The sequence below is a fragment of the Xiphophorus maculatus genome, chromosome 23, assembly GCF_002775205.1.
Source record: "Xiphophorus maculatus strain JP 163 A chromosome 23, X_maculatus-5.0-male, whole genome shotgun sequence".
Taxonomy (NCBI): domain Eukaryota; kingdom Metazoa; phylum Chordata; class Actinopteri; order Cyprinodontiformes; family Poeciliidae; genus Xiphophorus; species Xiphophorus maculatus.
Window position 1 is genome coordinate 22,668,781 of NC_036465.1, and position 24,802 is coordinate 22,693,582.

At 38.5% G+C, this 24,802-nt stretch overlaps 2 protein-coding genes across 13 annotated transcripts in view; both read left to right on the forward strand.

The window, feature by feature from the left end:
• The window catches only part of ablim3 (actin binding LIM protein family member 3), a 51,224-nt gene extending 46,359 nt beyond the window's left edge, over positions 1 to 4,865 (forward strand). For 7 of the 8 annotated variants that reach the window (XM_023328723.1, XM_023328725.1, XM_023328726.1 and 4 more), the window contains 6 exons: positions 1,337 to 1,366; positions 1,667 to 1,722; positions 1,859 to 1,925; positions 2,023 to 2,033; positions 2,135 to 2,215; positions 3,158 to 4,865. In XM_023328723.1, the coding sequence (XP_023184491.1) occupies positions 1,337 to 1,366; positions 1,667 to 1,722; positions 1,859 to 1,925; positions 2,023 to 2,033; positions 2,135 to 2,215; positions 3,158 to 3,271 (359 nt within the window). In that variant the 3' untranslated portion in view covers positions 3,272 to 4,865. The remainder of the gene's footprint in view (positions 1 to 1,336; positions 1,367 to 1,666; positions 1,723 to 1,858; positions 1,926 to 2,022; positions 2,034 to 2,134; positions 2,216 to 3,157) is intronic. The other variant, XR_002752288.1, reaches the window with a different exon arrangement.
• Positions 4,866 to 7,008: 2,143 nt separating this feature from the next.
• The window catches only part of LOC102227744 (actin filament-associated protein 1-like 1), a 31,294-nt gene continuing 13,500 nt past the window's right edge, over positions 7,009 to 24,802 (forward strand). For 2 of the 5 annotated variants that reach the window (XM_023328778.1, XM_023328779.1), the window contains exon 1: positions 7,009 to 7,115. In XM_023328778.1, coding sequence (XP_023184546.1) covers positions 7,094 to 7,115 — 22 coding nt within the window. In that variant the 5' untranslated portion in view covers positions 7,009 to 7,093. Of the gene's footprint in view, positions 7,116 to 20,566; positions 20,794 to 22,350; positions 22,481 to 24,802 lie in introns of those variants that run through there. The other 3 variants (XM_014470301.2, XM_023328777.1, XM_023328780.1) reach the window with 2 other exon arrangements.

A 24,802-nucleotide genomic window follows, 5' to 3' on the forward strand; every position in this document is an offset into this window, starting at 1 on the left:
ACCAGTGCCTCTGCTGCGAACACCTTTTGGCTCGGTATTATGAAACAACTGGAGTCTTGGATTGTCTGGGAGGTAACGACATACACCTGAGGAACGTGGACACAGCGGAGTCCATTCCTCTGGTTCTAGATTCCTTCAGCAGGAATAAACAGCCAGACCACAGAGGTTGCTGGGTGGCCTTTAACTTCCTTTCTAATCTCTGTGTTGTATTTTTAGCTTGAAATGTCTTAAAAGACATTTTGGGAGGGAACAGACTACAGACGATGTTGAGGAACTCAAGTCTAAAGACTGTAGAGGAGCTGTGCCAAGTAAAATTTAGTCTGTTTTAGTGGAGTACAGTGAGAGCTTTGTAATCACTGCAGTGCTTGCTTGAGTTCTAGTGAAAGTTGTTGAAAGGAATCAAAGTGCTTATGACCCTGGGCATGAGGGTAACTGTAGGGGTCACAACTAGAAGAGATTAGCAACATCTATCTGAATGGTACCAAAACTTTAGTGTTTCAATCCACACGTTTTTGTCACAAGTGTACTTTTCCTGTCATGGCGAATTCTAAGCAGGCTGCGCTCACCATGGAGGCCTTTTAAATCCTTCCATGGAGTACTGGTTTGTTGGGTCTTTCAGCCGCTCCACTCATACAGCATTTCTATTGACTTCCTCTTCATTACTGCACAAATTACACAAAATAATATTCACTTTGAAAACTGAAATTCAACCTGCAAACTTTGCCGTCACTACTTTCATCTTTGTAAGTGGTTCATTCCCTTCACTGTGTTTTGCATCAATGCTCGTGTTAATACATTTGTAAAGATTGTGAGATATACCCTTTAAGATATTTTCAAATGGGAGATCTGAAGCAATTTCTTTTTAAATTTTAATCTAAGCTTCGGGGATCCTGCACACTCCTACTTATCTTTCTGATACCAGCTTGCCTTCTGTACGACTGAAATACTTTCTTCCCTCTTTTACACCATTTCACATAAACAAGTTTGCTCTCCATGTACTACTATTTTAAAATCTCTATCTTTGCATTTATCACACTGTCTTGTATTCACAGCTGCCAACTCCTTGTCCTGTTTTATTTATGGGCACTAAGATCTCTCATTAAAGCTGCTTTCCACATGGGAGGGAAAACCACTGAACAGAGCATGGTGGAAAGAAGCAAAAATCCCCCAAACATATTCAGCAATGTATCTGTGTGTGTTTTGTTTCCATTACTCACTGAGCCTCTAAAGAGCTACATATCATGGTCTTTTCTGAGCCTCTGACTAATCAGATACTTGTCCTTTCTGTCTTGGAATAGCTAAGATAGAATATAATTGTGTGATCTTTGTCCCACAGCACCAAGATCTCAATACAGCGCTGATAGTGGTGAGTTTGTCTTCATTGTGTCAAAATGTGTTCAGTCTCTGCCAAACACTACTGTGACATACTTTAAGGTGCTAGCTTTCTCTTTATTGTTGTTGATACTTTGTTTGTTTAGTAGCTGTTCAGCTCATGTTGGTTCATAAATAATTTCTACTGAATCATCCAAGCCTCAGTTCCCACATCTGGAATTTGATCTTTTTTTTTATTATTGGTGGCGATCACCATCTCCTGGCCAAATCCAGCATTTAATATATGTACAATGCTTTAATTTATCAATTGTGTGTTTTTTTGACCATTCTTTAGATTTTGGTTGCAAGTCAGCATCACTACCAGGATATAGGCGCAATGGTATTCAGCGGGTGAGATCAGATTGCACTCCAAAGCTAATTTTAATCATCTATTTTCACCTATTTTTACATTAATGAGGTGTTTTTCATGGGAATTCCCAAAAGCAATTATTTTTGTTAATCGCAATTTCCTTCCTTGCACCTGCAGCCTCAGAGCGCAGATTGCTACCAGTATCAGTATGACGATGGCAGCGAGGTCAACTGGGGAAGTAGAGGTAATTTTAATTGGACTTTATAACACCAAACCTTTGTCAGATTGAAGCAATTAACCCAAACCTTTAATCTCTTTAATCTGTTTATCTTTTCTTGCAGCTGAGTATAAGGTACGGTTAGAAAATTGTTTTCATTTTCTTTCATAAACATAATGAAAAAGTTATTTGTTCCAGATTCCTGAAATGATTAAAAGAACTTTCCTTCTCGGCAGGTTTATCCATATGAATCACTCATTGTCACCACCAGAGGGCGGAATAAGCTGCCTAAAGACGTCGACAGAGCGAGACTGGAAGTAAGTAATGCTGGGAACGTAAAGCCTGCAAAATTAAAGGTACAGTCTAAGATTTTAAAGGGTGCAGTAAAATTAACAGATTAATGCTTTATTTTTTTTTATTTGATTTTGTCATTTGTACTCTAAATTAGTAAAAGTACACCCCTCTTGTACCTTTACAAAAAGAAAAAGCACAAAGTGGTCGCACATTTAAATCTTGTCACATTTTGTCTCATTTCAGACACACCAAATTTTTTTGATTTTATAGGATTGGAAACCCAAAGTAATCCACAGTTGTGGACAAAATAGTATACATGTGCTTGAAAAGTTTTTTAGTTTCTCAAAGTTTTTTCTTTTTTTTTTGGTAGAACAGCTTAGCCAGCTAGAAATGCAGCTGCAGCTTTTGGTGCATCCGTCTACCAGCTTTCAGCATTGATTGTAATGTTTTTATGAGCTTAAGCTCATTCGGATCAGATGAGTATCTATGAATACCTCCCAGATTGAGCTTTTACTGGGTCATTGTAGCACTTAGATATGCTTTGTTGTGAGCAATTTAAATAAATCTTTTGAGGGCTTCTCAGAATACTTGTGTTTTTACTACAATTAAATTCCATAAATATGGACCCTGTTTACTAATCAGGTGGCTTCAGAAGGCAATTTTGCCCAAGATTTTACTTTAGGGATATTAGATTAAATGAATACATATGCACACCACCCTTCTCAGATTTTTATTGATAAAACTTTTCTAGACTAATATACCATTTTGCTTCCACTTCAAAGTAGGCTCCACTTTGTGTTGGTCTAAAAATCTATTAAAATCTGTTGCTGCTACACGACAAAATCTCAAAAAGTTCAAAGAGGTGTTGAATGCACATAGCTTTAAATAGTAGCAGAGTAAATATGCAGGAATTCCAGGTGTAAAAAGGATAAAATAACACAGTTTTTGTGTCTCTGTCGTCTTAGCGCCACCTGTCCCCAGAAGAGTTCATCCAGGTGTTCGGCATGACCGTGGAGGATTTTGACCGGTTGGCTCTGTGGAAACGGAACGAGCTGAAGAAGCAGGCTCGGCTGTTCTAGTCACACCCAGGTGTGTGTTAAATACTGCCACACGTTGAGTCGCACGGGACCATGAGACGGGGACGCGTCTTCTCAGTTCCACTGCCACGTCTGACAAATGTTATTTGCCACATGACAAACAAAAGCCAGAGTGGACTTTTGGTGACAGTGGTGGAGGGGCGCCGCGCAGAGACGGACTGGAACATGTTTGCCAGTGCAGCCATAGCTGTGTACTAGATTGAAATGTAAGCAATAGAGACGTTCATGCTGTAGTGCAGTTTGTTTGTTTTTTTCCAAGTTGAGACTGTGCTCCCTTACACAGGACCGCATCTGTGACCAGAGCTGCAGGACCGAAACACGATGTGGAGAAATTTGGCTTTGCCTTACTTGTTATGCTCTTTTAGTTACGACTGTGCAGCACCAGCAATCCAAAGGAGTAGAATGTAGATACAGTATATCATTTCTGACACTTTATCTGTGTGAATGATACTAAAGGACGAGTGTGTGAGCGAGTGAATAAGTGTGAGCATACGCCTTTGGTGCAGGGTGCATTTTCTTGACATGTTACCAATTTTTGTTGTCTCTCACGAAACGGAGCGTCTTCAGTTGACAGAGAACATTTGCAGCGGGCCAAACTTTTTTGTTTTTATGTCTTTTTGTGAGCTGCTTCAATTAGCGCGAGAATGAAAATCTGCAGCTTAGAAGATGCTGGCCGAACAATTAAAGGTCAGCAGTAGTGCAGCTGTACTGGAACCGAAGAATGTGCAGTTCAGTAGGAACAATGCAAAACTTCATTTCCAGAAAAGTGTGCAGTTTTCACACTTCTACTAGAAATGGAAATCTTTTCACTGTTCTTTTAAACTATAATTTGAGACACAAGTACAAAGGGAATGTTTCTTGACATCTTCATTTTTGAGGGCCACAATTAAGCTTTTTTCCCTTTTTTTTGCAGATAAATATTAAGCGATGCAGTTATTTAAATAAAAATGCTAAAGATGTATTCAATGCTATGAAGAATGGAATAGTGACATAGGCGTAAATAAATGTGGCACCTCATAAAAGCCTGTCCTCGCTTCTAAAGTTTACACTAAACCATTAATGTAAAACTGTCAGGCCAGGAGCCGCCAGTAGGGGAGGCTATTGTCCACCCTAGTGGACAATAGCTTCTTGATGGCATCACTGTTCACATTTTCTCAAATTTATAAGTCAAGACATACTACAGATAGTTAATTTTGCACTTGTGCCAAATTAATGTCTCAAACAAAACATACCGGTATATGTTTTTTTTATTTTTAGGTTTTATAAAATAAAGTTTTCTGGAATTGAGGTTTGAGTTTACAAGATATAACGATGCTGTCGTCCTGTTCTTTCTTCTTTCCAATAGAATGATGATGATAGTTTAGGTTGTGCATTGTTTATAAACCTACATTCACTACTATTTATATTCTTTTAGAACGATAATCCAATAATTTTGTAGCTCCAGAAATTATATCCCCATGCCAGGAGACACTCAGCAAAGGTATTTTCCCACACAAAGACCCAGGGTTGTTGAAGACTTCTTTTCAATACTGTTATTTTTGTGATTTTGACACTAAAATTAAACTGCAACTCAGAACAAGTCTCCTTTCTTTCATTATTAGCATATGCCGTTTTGTGATGCATGTTACGATACTTTGATTCTACAAAGTTGAAAATTAATTCAGTCATTTGGTCAGATCATCAAATTAACTGATATGTACTGGACTAAAACGCATAGAATAGTGTTGACATTCAGTTCACAAAACACCTCAGGTTGCTGTAAATGTGATTTCTAACCATATTCTAGCTCATGTAAAGTTTTTATTGAGATCTCATAAATATGAGGCTACAAACAATTTGATCACTGTGTTTTATGCAACCACTGCATATTATCAGTTCAGCTTTACAGCTATTTAAAAAAAGTTTTTTTTTTTGTTTTGTTTTTTTCAAAACACATTAGAGAAAATTCAAAAGTGGAGGAAAATTGTTTTTATTTTGTAATTTTACAACTTTTTTAAAGTAAATGATTCATAGTTAAGTAAGGGACTTGAAAGATATTAAATAAGGTGGAAACCAGAGGATTTTTTGACAGCAAAGTGGATCTGACTGGTGGTTTCGCTGGAGGCTGAGCGTCTCTGTTTCTGTGGAGATCACAGCTGACGTTGGTAATGATCTGCACAGCTCTGGATTCTGACCAGTAAATAAAGTTTATTTAGTTCAGAAACATCCAAACGACAAGAAGTTCATGATTCACGTTAAATTAAATCCAAGCTGACCATTTTATTAAGTTCTGTTGACTTAATATTTACAAAAAAACATAAAGATAATGTATTTTACAAAACTATTGTACATTTTTAAATACGCAATTTATGAATAACCTTATATTATTTAAAGACAGATCAAAAGACACAGATCTATGGACAGTGACGAGTTTTAATAAATTAATGGCACACTTAAATAATTATTACATAAGTTATTGTCATTTGACACTCTTCACTCTCCATAAGAGTCTCTCAATCTCACTGTTTGGTGTTGAGCTCTGAAAATATACAAACAAATTTATCCCTCATCTGTGCTACGGTAGGAAAATCTGACGAGGTAGCACAGATAGTCAGAGCACGGTTCCTATGCGACAGCAGCAGCTGATCGTCGTGACAGAAATGTAAACAATGGAGGGAGGAGAGAGATGCGCTTTTTGGAGTTTGTTTTTGAACGTGAAGCTGCTTTTTTGGGTTTTGAAATAAGCAGAGACACATAATCAACCCCAGAGTTTTTCTGACACCCAGTTAGTTTTAGTCAGACTCTCTCCGTCCATCATTTCCCGGATGAAACGTCCCGCTGTGTTTTCATGTCAAGTTAATATATTTGCTGTGAACGACGTCGGGCTTTGAGTTGCGCTCCAGAAAACTGCAAACATCGAGACTAATATGAACAGCGCAATAAACGTGAAAACAGCCACGAATGAAGGTGTCCGTAAAGCTGCGCAACTAAATGCCATTATATAATCATTAATATTACGATAAGTGTCACAAATCTGCACAGCGGGGCGGGGCATCCGAGTTGCGGAGCCGCAGGAGGTGCGCGGTGACGGCAAACACAGGGCCGTAACGCAGAACCTGGAGGCTGGGGGAAGGAGGGAGGGACTCTAAAATCCTACTTAGAGTTTTCCAGACAATAGTGAAACACACAAAAACATGCAAAAATTACAAAAGTTTTTTTTTGTTTGTTTGTTTTTTTGTACTGTTGTAACCGTTAAACAATCTCCCCTTCAGTTCAACCTTATAAGTGGAGACACATATAGTTGATATTACCATGATACAATTACTTGCAATTAAGTATTGGCAAAGCTCAATGTAATTTCCACCGGTGGTGGAATATTATTGTCAACAGCTGCTGAAAGTAACTAAAAACAGTTACTTTTAATGTAACTTGGTTACTTTCCAAATCAAGTAATCAGCAATCTAACCAAGTTACTTTTTCGAGGAGTAATCAACCGATTGAAGTTACTTTTTCAAAGTACCTATGCCATTACTGGTTGCCAGATAGCAGACAGAAATGCAAAAATTGCTACACTATATTTTTAGGCAGTTCAGTGGAGAACCATCACATTGAAAGATCTCAAAAGTCAGGGCAGGCTGTTTTGAAAAGAGTGTCACCAGGCGGGCTTTAGGACCCAGCGGGGAGGTTCCAGGCCCGCTGATCTGCGTTGTGTCGCTTGTATCTGTCAGTGGTTTGAGCTCTTCTTCCACACACACGCCCTCACACACTCAACTATGGGCCCTTATTAATTTCTACAGTTCGCACCGGGAGAGCATCAGCTGGACGATGGACCCAAACGACCCCTCATGTAAGTACCTGGAACTTATTTTCTCACCCTAAACTCTGATGCTGAACCCTTCTTTGGGATGTTTGTGTTTTCCTCCTCTTGCAACTTTTGACAGTTACTTAAGCTGGAAGATTACTGCTTAATCCAAAACCTTTCTGTCTATATCCAGTTTTCAGTTCTCATTGAGACTTATCTGGCCTACTGTGTTTACAGCCTGGCTCTTATTGACTTTAATTTCTCTCTCTTTTTTTTCTTCTCAATGTTAGATTTTCAGATGTTTTCCTAATGTTTGTTCTGTTAATGGTGCAATGTGGGGCCAGGATGAAAAAACAAAACAAGCTTTTGGTCTAAAGTTTCTTGTTCTAGAAAAAAGAATGTCTTGCACATCCAAGTCAAGTCATAAATCTGGAAGAGGAGATGCAACAAAGATTGGGTGGGCTTGCTCAGAACCATTCAATCTTGAACTCCACCAGCAGTGAAATCTTTTTGCAGATTTCTAGTGTTTTTGTGTTGAAATAGCTGGAAGTGTTAAATGTGTTTCAGCACTGAGGGTTTTTTTTCTTCTTCTTTTTTTTAAGGAGGAACATATTTACCCCTTGCACATAGAAAAAAACAAACAAATCCACTTCCTCCCTGTCTGAGGTTTAGATGATGCATTGATAAGGGAAGGTGCAAGCTGATGTTGTCACTGTTGAATTTGCTTCCATGATTTTACATGGGTTTTGTTTATGTTTGTTTTGGCCCTCCAGCTGATCTTTCTTAATACTTGTAACGCGGCAAAGAGTCTCGCTGGAAGCCGACATGTGGAGGTGATTATATTCCATCTAATGAAGTTTTTATTTTTTCCTCAACTGACTGTATCTAAGAGGAAGTGGGACAAATCGCATACGTGCTCATTTGGCTCATTTTCAGGATTTTTTTTTTTTTTTTTTTTTTTTGCAGAAAGCAAATCTTGCAGGGACATTCATCACTACTCTTCGTGTCCTCCTCATATTTAGCTCTGTTGTATCCTCCCTAAAATCACCTGCGCACAAGGATTTCAGTGATGTTATTGTTGCTAATGTGTTCGGTGTGTATCGGAGGAAGGAAGTCTTTAGGTCTTCACCAGGGTGTGTACAATCCCCATCTGTCATTCCTATCTGTCTTGACACACAAACACGCGCGCACAGCACGCACAAGAATGCAACTTAGCCGAGTCGTGTGGTTCAGGAAACACCACAAAACCTTACGCACTGTGGTCCCAGGGGATCAGCCGACTGTTTGTGTTGTCTTTACGTCGCCTGATTGGCCTCTGGTGATGGGTAGATTACTTTTACTTGATTTGCTCTAAACAGCAGAACGGTGCGTTGTCAAATTGCCCAAAGCGTAGCTTTGAAATTGCTTCCTTTGTGTAAGTGTTGGTATAACAAATAATAGATTTTTATTTTCATTTGTAGCAGCTTGTCATAGTTAGAAAGTTTTAAATCCTGTACCAACAAAACACTTCAGTTTTTTTTTAAGCTTTTGCACTTTGGGTGGATTCAGCTAATATTTAAAAAAAAAAAAAAATCTACATGACCAGTAACAAAACATAGAGCTGCATCTTTATTAAAGAGATTAATGGGAAGAGAACCTTTTTTTTTCTTGGCTGCTTTTTAAAGAGCAGGGTATCCACTGAGATAGCATTGATCAGAAGCAGGCAAATGAAAAGCAGATCCTCACAGATTTATCTGAAATGAAACGGTTGTCTCCCGTCACAGATAATATCGACCTTTGGAGGACATCAGTGCTGCTAATCTTCTGTCTAAAACATTCTTCTAAAACGTGCGTGGGTTAGATCTCTTGCGTGTCGTTTTTGATAGTCATACCAACTTCTCTGAACTTAACCTGAGCACAGAAATGTTTAAAAGACCAAACCTTTTCATTGAGTTCATTTGTTTTCTTGACCAACCTCAGTTTTGCTGCAGTTAACGTTTATTCACCATGTTTCCTTCTATTCATCCTAATATAAATACAGAAGTGTTAACAATATGCATCCTCTCGCAATGTCATGTTGCTTACTATGGCTGGCAAAGTGAATGAGGGCTGTGATTCAGGTTCCCATCACATAGACTGTATCTATACATACTTCACAAAATCTACTATCCACCATAAGATAAGATCTTAGAATATCTTAACCACATACTACTAATTTAAGAAGCTGATCTAGATGTGATGTTTTGGAATCTTTCTGAGTGTCATGGAAATTGTATGTTTAACAACTCCAGTTCTCCAGGGATGGCTTTTGTGCAGCTTTTAGATGTGTGAATCGACACACCTGAGTCAAATTCTGAGGTGTGTTGAAGCAGTGGCACATCTAGAAGTTGCAGGAGACCGGCCCTCTAGGACAGAAGTTTTTGAACCCTGGTGGAAGTTGTCTTAAATGTGGGCTTTTCCCTCAGTTGCCCTGATTAAGTGATATTTTGTGCGTGCACCAGCTTTGCACCACTTCCTTGTCCTTCGTTACATCTGTCCTGATTATCAGAAACCATTTTTTTTACTTCTCAGACCTGCTGTACAGCCTTTTTCTTTTTCTTCCGTCAAGACCAATATGATGGCAGGAAACCCTGGAAAGGCATTGTGAGGAGCATGTGACTTCAGTGCAGTTTGACGTAAAAAGGCTATTGTCTATGACTGGCATGATAATAGTAGATGATAAAAGTCTTTCATAATTCAACAAGATTAGGAAATTATGGTTTGGAAGCATTTTTGATACCTGGTAAAATAAAAAAAATATCACTTGTCCAAAATATGACACTAATCAAATCTGAAATGGATAATTCTACATTGAGTAGGAAATAGAAAACAGAATTTGCAACAACTGTACTTAGAGCTTATTTTCAGTTCGGTATGAAAACTGCAATGCATTGACTAGTCATAGACGTACATGATTTCAGATTGCTGAAAATCAATCTGGGAAACAGTTGCTCTATTAATGGAAACAGAGATAATTGTCATTGTTTGTTTCGCCAGTCACAGATTGTCTTACCTGTATTTCTTAACGCCTTCTTTGTGGATATGCATCAAGCTTTTGAAAGCCTCCTTAGGCAAAGACAAGCAAGGCTGTTTGTTTTAAAAGACATCGCTGCATCAGATTAAAACCACTAACTAAAACTAGAGCTTCGGTCTCACTTTGTTGATAAATCTTACATTTTAAGCTTTTTATGTCCGTTTTTCACCAGGTAGTCTCTGCAGTGATCTCTTTTCACTTTGTTTTAATTAGTTTTAGGTGGACTTTTTTGGTACTCTTCTCTAAAATATCATGAATAAAGCCTAAGCAGTGGTATTCTATTTTTTTTCCCGCTGCAGAATAGACTTGATTTTACTTCTTGTCTCATGGTCCACTCTAAAAAAAAATGACCAGAGTTTCAAGTGGGTGTAACAGGGGAGAGGCTGTCTCCTCAGAGATGCATATCAGTAATGGGATTGTCTGTGATTTCGTCCAGCTGATGTGGTCAACTGTAGCTATTGTCACATAATATGTTTCAGAGAATGTGACATGAAGGAACTTTCAGGCTAAGTATTTGCTATTGCATGTAAAAAAAAAACCCCTAAAAAAACATGTATTGTCACTCCAAGCACAAGTCTGCTGCATACATATAAAATCCCCATTCCAGCCATGCCTTACTGCTCACATGGCGAATTGAGTGTGGCTCAAATACATGAATAGAGAACCTGTGAGCTTGCAATCAAGTTCTAGATTTTTTATTTTTTTTTTGTAACTTATGGCTGAGTCTTTATCTTTATAGACAACAGACAAAGGAACTGGTTGCAGCTAACCACATTTCAGCTTTGGTGACTCCAGTTAGCAGGGCAAAAGAGCACCATTTAAATGCAGTCTTCTGTCGTCATCCCGCCAGAGGCGCGTGACCTCACAGTGTTGTCACTTATTATACTTATATATCTATATATTTGTTTAATTACTTCCATGCATATTCTGTAATATGTATTCCCACTCATTAAAAGCTAATATTTAGTCAAACATTGTAACCTTTTCTCCCAAATAAAAGAAGTAGCACACATCAGCATTTTAACACAGTGAGTATTGCATTCAGTGCTAGCTAAACTATTGCTCAGTGCCCTGCCTTACAGTTTGCTGATTGTGGGCCAAAGAGCTTTCACAATAACAAAATAACATCCCTGGGTATATTTTTGTTTCAGCCTTTTGCTCTGGTTGACCGTTCTGTTTCGAGTGTTTTATTAACACCGCTGGGCCCGCGACTGCCAAAGGCAACTGAATAAAATAAATGCTTACATATCAGTAATGACTCTTCTGACTTCATTAAAGCAGCTTCCCGCACTCTCATGTGATACGTCTCCCTCCATATTTCAGCTTGACTAACTTTAACATTGTCTACAGGAATCCAGTCTGTATAGAAAATGGAATTTCCCTCCCATGTAACTCATAAAGCTGATAAAGTTCTTTGGTTTCTGAGGTTTATCAGACATTGTCAACACGCTCTTTAACACGAAAAGACGTGCAAACTCTTTTTGTGACTTGATGGTGAATAAAATAACACATTCAGTGCTCTATACGTGCATGCCCCGTCATGTTAAAGCTGTATATCATGGATTATTGTAGAGCAGGCCCATACGAAGTGGAATTCCCCTCCTCAACAAGAGTAGGAGATCACTATAATTCATGTGGCTGGGATGTGTGGAGGGGTACCTCTGTGATGTAGGCCATGTGGGAGTGCACATGTACATTGTGTAAAAGGCAGTGGTCAATGTCTGCATGGCTGTTTACATAGGGTTTCTATGGAGATGTGCTGCTGCACACAGCGCTGCTGCAGAGTGTATTTCAAGCTGCTCTGTTCCAGAGGGTGAGGTGACTCTGCCTGGGGTGTGCGTGCACACTCATACAAACAATTCAGGAAAATGTTCCGATTTATTGAAGGGACTTGGCAGAGTAGGACCTACCCAACCTGTTATCAGTTGGGGGTTCATAAATGTTACTTGACACCAGCCTCAGTTTACTAAGATTCATGGTAATGCGTCGGTGGGGGCAGTAAATCCTCAGCGCTCTTTGTGGGGGGGGAAAAAAAAAAAGCCTATGGCGTAAAACGCTCTGGAGGAAAGCCGGCACACAAAAACTTTAAACATACTTCTTTTGTAATTATGCTTTTCTTTAGTCATATGTGCTCTTTGATTAGGTTTAAAAATTTTACCCTAGACAATCCTCATCACATCCATGCAGTACGGAGGAGGATCTCTAAAATGAGTCTCTGTTCTTGTTAAATGTTTGTATGGAAAGTATATAAGCTGCAAAAGGCATGAAAAGCTCTGATATTTTGAATTTTGCAGGGGGAGGGGGGTTAAATGCACTTCGGTTTACGTCTTTAGAGTTGATAAAAGGCTGATTATATGGTTCTGTGTGAGACAGTTGGAGATTTTAAACCCTTTTTTTAACACTTTTTTGTTTGTTTTATTGTTTGCTTTATTGGTTTCTGATGAAATTCCGAACTCTCAACGTTGACATGACTGTTAAAGGGTCTTGTTTTTTCCTTTTAGCCATATGATGCAACATTGGAATTATCTCAAGTGCCTCCTCTTACCATTCCAGGTATGCCTGCAGGTTTAACGGTTGGAAACTGACACTGAAATTTCAACAGTAAGGCAGTTCTCATAAAACAGAATGGCAACTCTTAGTGACTAAGAGACTGTCGACTTTTCACTTCATTTTATCATAATAAAACAGAATTTGCATCGACAAAACACTGGGTACAGCAGTTTTAAAAAGACTTCAACACTATGAAATAATTACTTTTAAAGACTAAATGACAGGTTTTCTATACATAAGCAAGGCTTTTACTCTATAAAATCACACTTTAGCCTGATGAAGAACGCCTTGTCTGATTTTTAAAAACTTTTTCCTGAGTATATTATTTTTCCCAGCGACTCACAATGACTATTTACTTCTAAAATGATCGATATTTTCAAAGATCAGAACGAGGACAGTGGATAGTCCCACTTTTAAGCTAACCCCGCAAATCCAAAAAGAAGACAAAGTTGCCCTTTCTCCGGTGTTGGGAGTTTTTCTGTGTGTATATTGGGGTGTGTGTGCGTGTGTGTCTGTTCTGTGTGTCTGTTCAGCATCAGTGAAGCTACGCTTCCACTTGCAAAATGGCATCTTTCTCAGTATGTGAATACTTTTCTGTCTTGGAGACATAGTATTGTGGTGATGTCATAGCACTCGGAGCAGATATGGGATCTGAATTATACTGACTCCTCTGTTGGGCCTTTGTCTGGCAGCGGTATGACTCAAGCCCCCTATGCCACCCCAGACTTGAATAAATCAGAGTGAAAAAAGAAAAAGAAAAATGGGGCCGTAGCAGACAGACGTCGCCTCATATTGATCAACTTTTTGACCTTTTAGCCTTTGGCCATATTGAGAAAATGCCCAGATGCAATTATCGCCACCTGTTCAGTGTGAACTATTCCGCGATCAGACTACTTTGAACCATCTGTCTGTTCTCTCTTCTTTTTCTCAATGTTGGGGGACAAAAACGAGGGAATTTCCCTGGATGGATTACCAGTGGGTCACCATAGTAACGCAAAGATAGACATGTTTAATAACCAACTGTTGATTTCTGTCATTTCGTCAGATGTTTCAGACTTGGTGTGTCAGATAAAGAGTAAAGTTGTATCCAGAGTTTCTTGCAAATTACACTTTTCACATAAATGGACAACGCTACCTTTCCTGCTGCTTAGTCTTGGTTGTGTCTCCCAACTTGAAGAAATTGTGTGGTAATGCAAAGTAACAAGCTAGAAGTAAAAGCAGGTCTGATTTAGCTTGTAGAATTTTCCCAATGTCCCTATTTAGTTGTTTAACTCTTAAAACCGACTGCACAGGTGCGGTTATACTTAAATTATATTTAATAATGGTTTCTGGTGCAGGTGATTTGCAACATATGGTGTTGGAACAGCACTTTCTAGTGGCTAACAAGACATGCTACACTCAGTATTTGTTTTCCTCCTAAAGAGTGGACATTGCTCCTCACAGGGCAATTATGAATGGATGATGACAAAAGAAGAGTTGGGAAGGAAGAACATTTCAAAAACTACCCTGTTTCGCTTCATGTGCTTTCAATTAGTTTTTGAAGTTTATGAGACACTTGCGATAAGTACGTGCCCTTTGGATCTTACAGCTGTGCAGATGCCTTTGCAAGTGAACCTGCTAACAGATGATTCCCGTTGTTTTGCCAAGAACTATTTGAAAGGCATAAAACTGGCTACAGAAAGCCTCAAACGGACCGAATCTGAATCTCCTGTTAACTATGAGACTTTATAAAGTTGTTTTTTTTTTTTGTCTCTGGTATGATGCGCAATGGAGTTTTCCAATTGAAAACAGAGAGAAGTGTATTAAGCCAAAAGGTTGTCCAACAAAGTGACTGCAAGTTAGCTGAATATCACATTTGACCAATTATTAGCAATGACGATTCAACGCGACTATATCCATTGTTCGAACCTCAAACAGATTAAAACTGTGATTAGGGTAAGTAATTGTGCGGTGGAATGCAGGCCGTTTGCATGCAGGATCCTGATAAATGAAAAGGCATTTCAGGGTAAGAAATCTGCTGAATTGTCATTTTGTAGGGTTGAGCAAAGCATCTGGCTGCTGGTTTACAAAAAAACACAACAAAAAACACATCCAGACTGGAGTAACTCAGACTGCATTCTTGGCCATCTTCCAGCATGACAGCATTTTGTGTGTTTGTTCACTTGTATGGGGTCTTTTCTGTATTTTTATGATATCCTGAAGCATCTTTCGGAGTTCAATAAAAACAGCAGGGAAAGAGAGGTTGTTTTTTTCCTCTACGACTCTTCCAGACAAAATAAGCTTTTCCACATGGTCTCCTCTGTCCCTGTGCCAGATTTGTAGTCTGCATTCGGTCTAGTATGTTGATCCTAATGTTTGTCTAAGATTCCTGGCCATATGATGAACGCAGCTGCCAAACTATGAGAAAGTAGTTTTCACCCTCGAGGGGGTCAACCTGTGCTTGCGCTGTGAAAACTGAGCTTCATTACAATGTCCTCTCTTTGAAATACAGCTCTAAGCATAACTCAGTCAATGCTATCTAATGTCAGGATCTAAGGAGCGCAATGAGAATGGGGTCACCAGAGACGGTAAAGTTAAAGTGGCATTGGGTCAGCTGACAGGAAGAGGAAACAGAAGGCCGGGGTTGATAGGCGATGTCATTGGTAGAAGGAGGAAGTGCATCTCTATAGGGGGCACATGGGGCAACGCCATAAGGTTGGCTGATGTAGGAGAGGGAAATTATTTTCTTGGCAGAATCAGAGTCATCTTCAAGAACTCGGAGCAACAATGGGCTCAACATTATAGCTCTGTCAGGTGATTTTCATTGGCTTCCATAGATCAGAAAGAAACCTTACATTGTGATTATTTTTGTCTTTGGTTCCTCTCGCAGGATTGTTTCCCAATGTTTATCCACATCATGTTTGTCTTTTTTTTTTTTAAGATTTTAAGCTTCACTTTCAGAGATCAAATTAAGAAATTGAGCTTTCTCAGCATTAACAGTTGGAAACATCCCAGCAATAGCAAAAATAAAGGGTTCACTGAAACTTGCCTTTACAGTTTTTGAAAAAAGATAAATGAAACCAGTCATAAATACAACATTCAAGTGCTGTACTCATTAAATTTAAAACATCGTGTTAAGATTATGGTGTTTTATTAAACGCAGTTAAAATGTGTTTAATTCAGTTCAGAATAACAATACTGCACCAGTCCACTACAACTTTCACCTGGTTGCAAAACTAATTGGTCATTTTCAGCTAGAACATCTGATACTATTGCTGATTATTGTTATGGAAATATCAAATATTTGTCATCTCCATGAAAACTTCTTAGTCTTGTGACTATTGCTTTGGCAGTTTTGTTCTTCTATAAATGCTTTCTTACAGCAGAACTTTGACCTCACAGTGTGACCTTGTTGTGGTCGCACTTTCAAAGTGATCATATTAAGAAATGTCTTCCTATCGAGATGTTTTACTATAATCATTTTCTTTGTTGTTATTATTTTTAACTTTTTAGGATGCAGCACAAAAATATAGGAAACAAAAAGGGGCAAACAGATGTACAACATTTAAAGAATCGAAAACAGAAGGTGTTTACTATGCAGTGAAGAAATGAATGTGCTCATTACCACAAGGCGTTATGTGCTAGTAATTATCAGCCAGTTTTGGAAGACATTATGTCATGAAAAATTATATACGAGTGTGAAATGGTTCATTCTGGGTGTTTGGTTGTGGTTGGGATTTTCTCAGTGTTGAAATATTAACTCGGAATAATTCAGCTTTTGGCTGGGTGAACTGAAATTTGTGACTGAACTTGCACAACACTGGAAATGAGAGGGATGGATTATGGCATAAGCAGGGGATTGGAATTTGAGATCGCTCTCGGAATGTGGCGTTATTTTCTTGTAGTATTGGATTCCTTTATTTAGTTTTCCCTACAAAAATAAGACAGTCAATGTTTTCCTTCACTTTCTATTGCTGCTAGTCTACAGAGACACTGAGCTTGGTTTTGAAAAAGACCAATGCTGGGAATAGAACCTTTCACAGCAATGTTTGGGTGATATATTCCCCAGAGATATTATACATGAGTGTAATTTGTTTTGCAGCGTTCATATGAAGATCATAGACTCAGATCGAATAACACATTATATGTATGGATTGTGTACAGTTGCATATTTAAAATCATAACAAATGAAAACACCATATCTGTAGATCTGCTTCTTCTCCAGCGATGACGTAAATTGCCAAAAAAAAATGTCGGTCAAGTCATAGTTGCAGTCATTATATTGATAAGCTTTATCTTTCCAATGAAGCTTCACCGTCTGTGTTTACTTGTTGTGGACTCCAGAGTTATCAGACCTGTAAATGCCCGGACATGTTGACAACCGGGAGAGGAGAGGAGAAAACGTCACCCTCGGGAAATGTCTGGAATCCTGAGTACACTAGAAGTTCATTTCATCAAGATAGAGCAACGGTTATTAAGAGGAGACATGGTTGGCACATGTCTTGATGCAATTAAAAACTTGTAGTATGTATGGTTTACCTCACTTTTCTTTGCAAGGTGTCTGCATTCACCTCACTGATCTGTATATGATGAAAGAGTGTGATAAGGTTGTGGTTTATAAGCTAAGAGATAGGATTTCCTTCAATATTTTTGCTATCTTGCAGGCATTGTCTACAGCCACACAATGCCTTGCAAAAGTATACTTTCCATCATTTTGTTGAATTAAAAACAAACAAAAAAACTTTAACATAATCAAGATTTTATGTGATAGATTTTAAAAAGTTAGTGGATAACAGCAAAGTGTTAAGCTGCATCGTCCTCAGATTTTTTTAAGAAATAAAAATAATAAAAAACATGGCATGTAAAAAAAAAAAAAAAAAAATCGCTTAATGAGCAAATACCTTCTACTTTTGTGCGTCTGAGGATTGTTAGAGAATTAACAAAGATGATGAAGCATCACGAAGACCAATAAACACTGCAGACAGGTCCGGAATAAAGTTGTGGAGAAGTTTAAAGCAGAGTTGGATTACTTCCCAAGTTAGGAACATCCCACAGAGCACTGTCAAAGCTGTTATCTGAAAAGAGAAAGGAAATATGAGAAAGCATGCTCCAGTTAGATGATACTAAAATTGACATTTTTTCGCATTTATTGCTGTGTGGTGCAAAAATTACATCCTTATGCTGTGGTAGCATCATCATGTCGGGATGGTTTTCTACAGCAGGGACAGGGAAGCCAATCAGGGTTGAAAGGAACCCTGATTGTTCCTGAATGGAACAAAATACTTTCCTGGAAGAAAACCTGTTAGATGCAGCAAAAGACCACAGACTGGGATGAAAAACTCATCTTCCAGCAGGACAATTCCCCAAAGCACACAGCTGGAGTTACAGTGATGTAGTTGATATTAAAGCATTTTCATGTGGTGTGAAGAAATCCGGAATTTCTGAGAACTAAATCTTCATAAACAGCAAATTTATGCTGTTTATAAAGATTTAAAAGAATCAATAGAACCAATCTGTCGCAACACTAGTTAGAAGAACCAGGATCAAAAACTAAGAGTACTCTTGGCAAACTTTAAAATTGATATTGACACACGTTTGCTATCCATTCTGACTGAGCTTGTGCTAATTTGCAGAAAGGACCGGAGGGTGGGGGGGACAATGACAAACCTAGAAGAGACATACCACCTTAAATTTGGGGTCTGACTACATGTCCAGGCCACACTCTTCAGATTATTTTTTGTAAAAGAAATTCTAATAAATTTCCTTAAACCTTTCCGTTTTACAATACTTTATTTCAGTCTTTCACAAAAAATATCCCAGTAAAATAGAAGTTATTGGTTCCTATGTGACAAAATATGAAGAAGTTCAAGGGTTAGAAACAATGTTGCAAGGCTCTGGACATACTCCAGCTGCACGGAGTATTTAGTAAAACCTCGTGTAATTTTCAAGCTGTTTTCTGTCCCTCATACAGAAAAAAAATCCTCCCACATTTCTCACTTAACCTGAGATAATATTATGCTTGCTCTAGAAAAAAAAAGTAGCAGAGTAATGTTTTTCAGCTGACAAAGAGACTCCCACACGTTATTTCTGGACACCATAAGATTGTCAACATGCTGAGTTCTTTCATGCCTGGTAAGATTTGGAAGAGTCTGTTTCCAAAGACAATAGGAACAAAAGAGGTGTTAAGAAAGACCTGGTAATTTTCCTTACCTACTGACCTCTTGTTTAACACAGATGGTACTGTCTTTAAATGTTCCCACAGCAGCTTGCCTTAGAGAACCTGTAGTTCTGCTTTTATATTTTATGTTATACATGTGGTACTTAAAATCCATACACTATTCATCTTTACTACTGAATAAAATAAAAAAAAGAAACATTTGAGGTCACCCCAAACCTCTTGTGAGATAAAAGGCTGTGCATTTTACAGCTGAGTGAAAATGCAGTCGTCCTGCTGTCCCGTTGGCTGACGTGTGATCACAGTTTCACTCTGGAGGTCAGAGTTCACATTTAGTCACAGAAAGCAGTGGTTTGTCAGGCCTTGACCGAGAATTGCGGGGTGAGTCTGTTGGATTTGTCACAGCCAGGGCCGATTTATTAAAAATAAATAAATAAATAAATTGGGAAACACTATATGCCTCTGGGAAGTTCTGGCTTTTGTACAATTTAATTTTTGGAAATGGTCCAGCATCACTCCCACACTGATCCAAAAAAACAGATCCAAGACGAGCCCTTTATTAAATTTCTCTGTCTTTTTTTAGTTGTTTATTTTTGTTTGCATCCATGTAGACTTTCAACAACATAGCTACATGGAGACAAATAATACTAACAAATGGACTTAACAGAGACCCTAGTTTCTGGTCAAGGTTCTTAACAGCATTAATTAACTACAGCAGAAGTAATTTACTCTTACATTTTTCTTTAGCATGACTTAGCAGTTGTACAGTTAGCATGGTTAGCATTAGTAACTCTAAACATCAGTTTCAATGTCTAATTCTTAGGTGTTGTAGGAAATTTTATTTAGTTTTAAGATTTAACAAATTTCAAATGTACCACTGCTGCGGTTTTCTTTTGTCCACCTGAAGAGGTTTCACTTCAAATCAGCCCAATTTTATTAGAGGTTACTCTGTCTAGCCATGGTTTAGCTTGGCTTTAGTTTTATCACTGTGCTCTTTCTCTATTTCTCAAGTTTTATTGCTTGAATAAAACTTCATTAAAGAGGATCAAAAATAACTTATAAGGTGACTTATATGAGGATCCTGTTCATGTTTGATGTATCTCTCAGTTTTGAAACCGTTCCTACACCAGTAATAGGACAAAAACAAAAGAGCCTATAGTTCTAAGAGACAGATTTAACTATGTTGAGGGCTGTTTGTGTAGTTTTAGTGGCTGAGTGAGCGATTGAGGGCAGCATGCTACGTCATGTTCGGGACACTTGAATCTGCCTCAGGGCAACAAGTCATCCACGTGGAACTCTCAAAGGTCTACCTACGCTACACAGAAACAGCTAAACCCTGTCATGTTTAAGTTGATATTTCTTAAAGCAACCATCATTCATGTTTTCAGATGTAGCACATCAAAGTGTCAAAGTTAGTGCTGTTGGAGTTATTTGAATTCAGCGTGGCAGTAACCAGGATATTTGTGGGCTCTTTCGAACTTTCTTGAGTGGTTGGCATTTTGCTTGGATGGTTGGACAGCCATGCTTTGGTTTCAGGTGAAAGAATGTGGAAGAATAAAGAATGTGGGTTAGCTATTAGTCGGCATGTGTGTTTACACAGCAAGCCTTTCCCAGGTGCTATACAATCCCCAGGATTACAGTGGAGGGCAATCCAGAAAGCTTACACACACACTGCACCACAATCTCCCTACCCCCCAAAAGGAAAAAAAGAGGAGGGTAGACAGAGGGAGGTGGAGAGAGATAACAGATCAGATGGAGGAAGGGAGAGGTAAAGGGAGTGGGAATTCAGCCTACTCTAGCTAACTTACAAATACAAAGGCTTCACAGGACTGAGTGAAGCTAGAAATCTTTTACAGGACAGTGGAATATCTTGTTTTATTCCTGCATCTATTTTGTGTATAAGGGAGCTGGTTTGCTTCCTTCTTAATCTTGCAGAATGGTGGGTCTCTCATCCATTGCTGTTGAGGGTAAGTTTTGTTACATGTTCTATTTGGCTCATAGTTTCCATTCCAGGTGTATACAGTAAAATGTCAGGATTACAGTTAGAATAGAAAAGATTTTTAAAGATGTTCCACTTTATTTTGCTCCCCAAATTCCATTGTGCATACCTTGAAAAACAAAACAAAAAAGAAAACTCACATCACTTTACTTGAAAACTCATAGACTAAGTGGTTTAAACGTACTGGGGAAGCCGCATGCCAGTAAAACCAGGTGGTGAAATGTTGCTGTTATAATCCACTAAAGCCTCTGTGTGGGTGTGAACTGATCTGCTGGTTGGGATGCAGACAGCGATGTTGTGAAACTGAGCTGATGCTAAATCACTGAAATCTGTGACTTTTGACTCACTGTGACGATGTTTGTGTTTGCATTGCATGCCACGGAACATTGTCTCAGCATGAGGAAGATCTTTTAGCATAACGGGGGAGTAGCAAGAAGAAATATATATATATATCTACGTGCACCCAGTTGAGGTCACATTATTCGTTTCATCAGAGTTTGTCGGACATGTTAGCACAGGTGCTGAACTCCCGTTGCCACCCCACACCCCCACTCAACCTCCTTCCCCTGCAGAGTTTAAACAAAAAAAAAAGAAAAAGAAAAAACTCCAATTGGAAGCTCCTTTTAAAGGCCTGCTCTGTAGTGTTAAACAAACCATTCTCTCTGACTTACAAATGTGTGCTCGCTCACACAAATGCCATGTACTCTTAACAAGCAGAGGAATGTTGTTGGTGTTTTACAGCAGTTATAAGGCAAGTGAAAAGGGCTATATGTCTGAATGTGTACAGAGCTTTGTAAAACTTTTAATATTTATGCATTTTCTTTTTTTCTCTCTAGTTGCTCAAAGCTTAAACAATCAAAGTGTCTTTGACCAACAACACAACTCTTTTTCAATCTCCTGCAGAGCTTAGGACTGTACTAACAGTGCTAAGATCACTTTTGTTTTTTTCAAATTTTATATTTCTACTTTTAGTTTGTTCTCTCAAATAAGAATTTTAGCGTTCCAATGATAAATAACAATAATAAAACAACCCCAAAAGTTTTAATTGTAATTTCAAAAGCCAGAGATCCACAACTAATCCTGAATTCAGACTGCATATGGATGCTGTATATATGAACACATTTTTTAAGTTGCAGAATTAAGTTAAGTTGTTTATTTGCTTATTAAATAAATAGCACACCTAGTAGTGCATAATCTATCTCTGATCTTATTCTTTTATTAGATACATGAAATATGCGAAATATGTGTGGATACAGTTGTATTTGCTAATAGTTGTTCAAAGAAGCAGCAAGATCTGGTAGAACTGCACTATATTTAATTAGAAACATGTTTCTTGCTAGATTGAATTCTGGCTTGCTATGCGGTATCCAGTTGCTTACCGTCTGTATGGTGCAAATTTCTGATATTGTTTTGAGTCCTGGGTCTGCTGATGCAATCTGCAGGCTTGATACCTTGAGACTCTTATTTTGAAACAAGAAAGGAAGTGGTTTTTCTGACAGATAAAAAAGACTTCCTGTCAACGTCAAGCTAGGTGACGCACCGTTATGATGGCTTCCAGTTGTACTTGGAACTGGGAAATGTGGACTTCCCCATCTGAAATATCAACTGGAAGTAAACTGGGGCAGCTCCGACTACCCCCAGTTATGACTTGTAAGGTAGAGTTTGTGTTTCAATATGGCTGCTTCTCGCATCAACAGCTGTGGTGGAAACGTGCTTATTTTACAAGACACGCGTCTTAAAATCAATATTACTTATAGTGCTTAAAACTGTAAACACAACAAACTAAAATTAGGGTTTTCTTATGGAAAGTAAAGTTTTAAATGACGTTTGTAAGAGGTAATGCAGACAGTATGGGTGACGCCATGTCGAAATTCCAACTTCCGTCAAACTCGGCACCAAGTTTCCCAGGTGATTAAAGCGTAACAAATATATTGAGGATGCCCCATCACCTTTTAGCGATGGTTTAGCTGGTTTGAGTACTTGGTGGAAAAAAAGAAACACTGACAGGCATGATGAATTAATTGTAAGCTTTATCATCTGCTTAGGGTCCTTCTATTGGACTAAACCTGATGAATGTGAAATTTAAATAACCTTGACTGACTGAATCTGCATTAGTTTTGTTCTACACTAAATGGAGATTATGTAAACAGTAGTTTAAGATTTATGAGAAATTTAAACGATTTATAAAAGCAGGGGAAGGGGAGTATTTTTTTTGGCATTGGACCACTTTAGAATCAGACCAGGATAAATACCACAGTATGGATTACTCCAACCTGGATGAGAATAGTCCCCACTGACGATAGATTCTTAAAAACAAAACTTGAGATTTATGAAACATTTTAAGATAATACTGCACTGCAGAGCTTCTTGTCAATTGATGGATGTCATCTTCGACAAACATTAAATACGTCTTCGATACATCGAAGCAGGTCAGATCGTTGTTTTGTTTGAAATCTTGATTCTTCTGAAAACTTCCCCAAAATGATTTGTTGCATCAACCGGTGACTAAACTTGCAGATTTTTAAACAGAAATAACACAACGTTATTGTTTTTATGTCTGTCTCAATTCCCCAGTGGTTTTGGCTTATTTGTCTTTTTTGGGGGCGAACAGACAAAAATATTCCTACAAACCCTGCTAAAATTTCATGTCCCCCTTGTGTAATCATTATCATATTGTTTTCTCTCCTGAGTTGGCAATATCTTTAGCAATTTTTTCAACCCATAAAGTGCCATGCCTGCAGGTGTATTAATTAGGGTATTCACATTTTGTGCAAATTTTGATGGCTCACTGTTGCGATATTAAATGGGAACTTATTTTATCCAGTTGTTAACATGTCAGTGGTTTTCCAACTCCCATCTAGAACAGGATAAACACTAAGATCTGAGTTCTGACTTTCAAGTTAAAGTAACTGCAGCAGGATTATGCATTTCGAACCAATGAACAGTTGTTGCAAATATTTCAAGGATTGTATTATGCTATAGATGAATTGAAACCCACGAGTTAGGGTTTGATTCTCATGACATAACCAGCATTTTAGAGGTGGTCTTCAGCACCCCACATGCCAGATACTACAAAATAATTAATCTTTGCTCATTTTGGCACAATTGCATGGGCCCCCTAATCCTCAAATTGAATAATCAGCTTTCTAAAGCACAGGTCCAAATGAAATAGTGAAGTAGATTTATGACTGCGAGCTCAAATTTTATGCCAACTCTCTGAGAAGCACTGCTTTGATTTCTGCTTTGTTTGATTTAGTGCTGAGTGGTGTATATTTCAGTTTCTCTGCGCAGCAAGTGAGTCATGCTGTGGAAGAGGTTTTGTCTTTCGCCTGGGTAGGGGAAGTCCAGTGCTGAAGCCAGGATCTAAACAGCTGTAGCAGCTGGCAGGGGGACAATATTCACCAGGCCAAGACATCCCACTCAAGGCAAGCTTCCTTTGCCTCCATGAACTTCACTTCCTTATTTCCCCTGGGTGAATGGGATCTTAATGAGGAGACATTCCTCGTCGCTGCGTGAATTAATTCCTCATGCCCAGTTCTCGGAGAGTTTATTACAATGGAAGGAAACCACTCTAAGGTGGAAAGCAGTGTCTTTAAACAGAAACAGACAAACAGACATGCCGGCTATAGATGTTGACTGTGGCCATGGCAGAGCATTGTTAAGCCCATAGGAAGACCCGCCTCAGGAAACTATGTCTGTTTTTAGGGAGTGGGACTTTGAAACGAAGGACATGCATTGCTGCCAAACAGTAAATATATCTCCCAACTAATAAAAAATGGCAGCTTGTCAGTAGTGATTACATGCAGTGTCACTCTGTCAGAACTAAACATATGAGAGTCCAAAATTCTGCCAGAATGTATCTATACTTTGTGTAAACACACACACACACACACACACACACACACACACACACACACACACACACACACACACACACACACACACACACACACACACACACACATAATTGGGGCAGG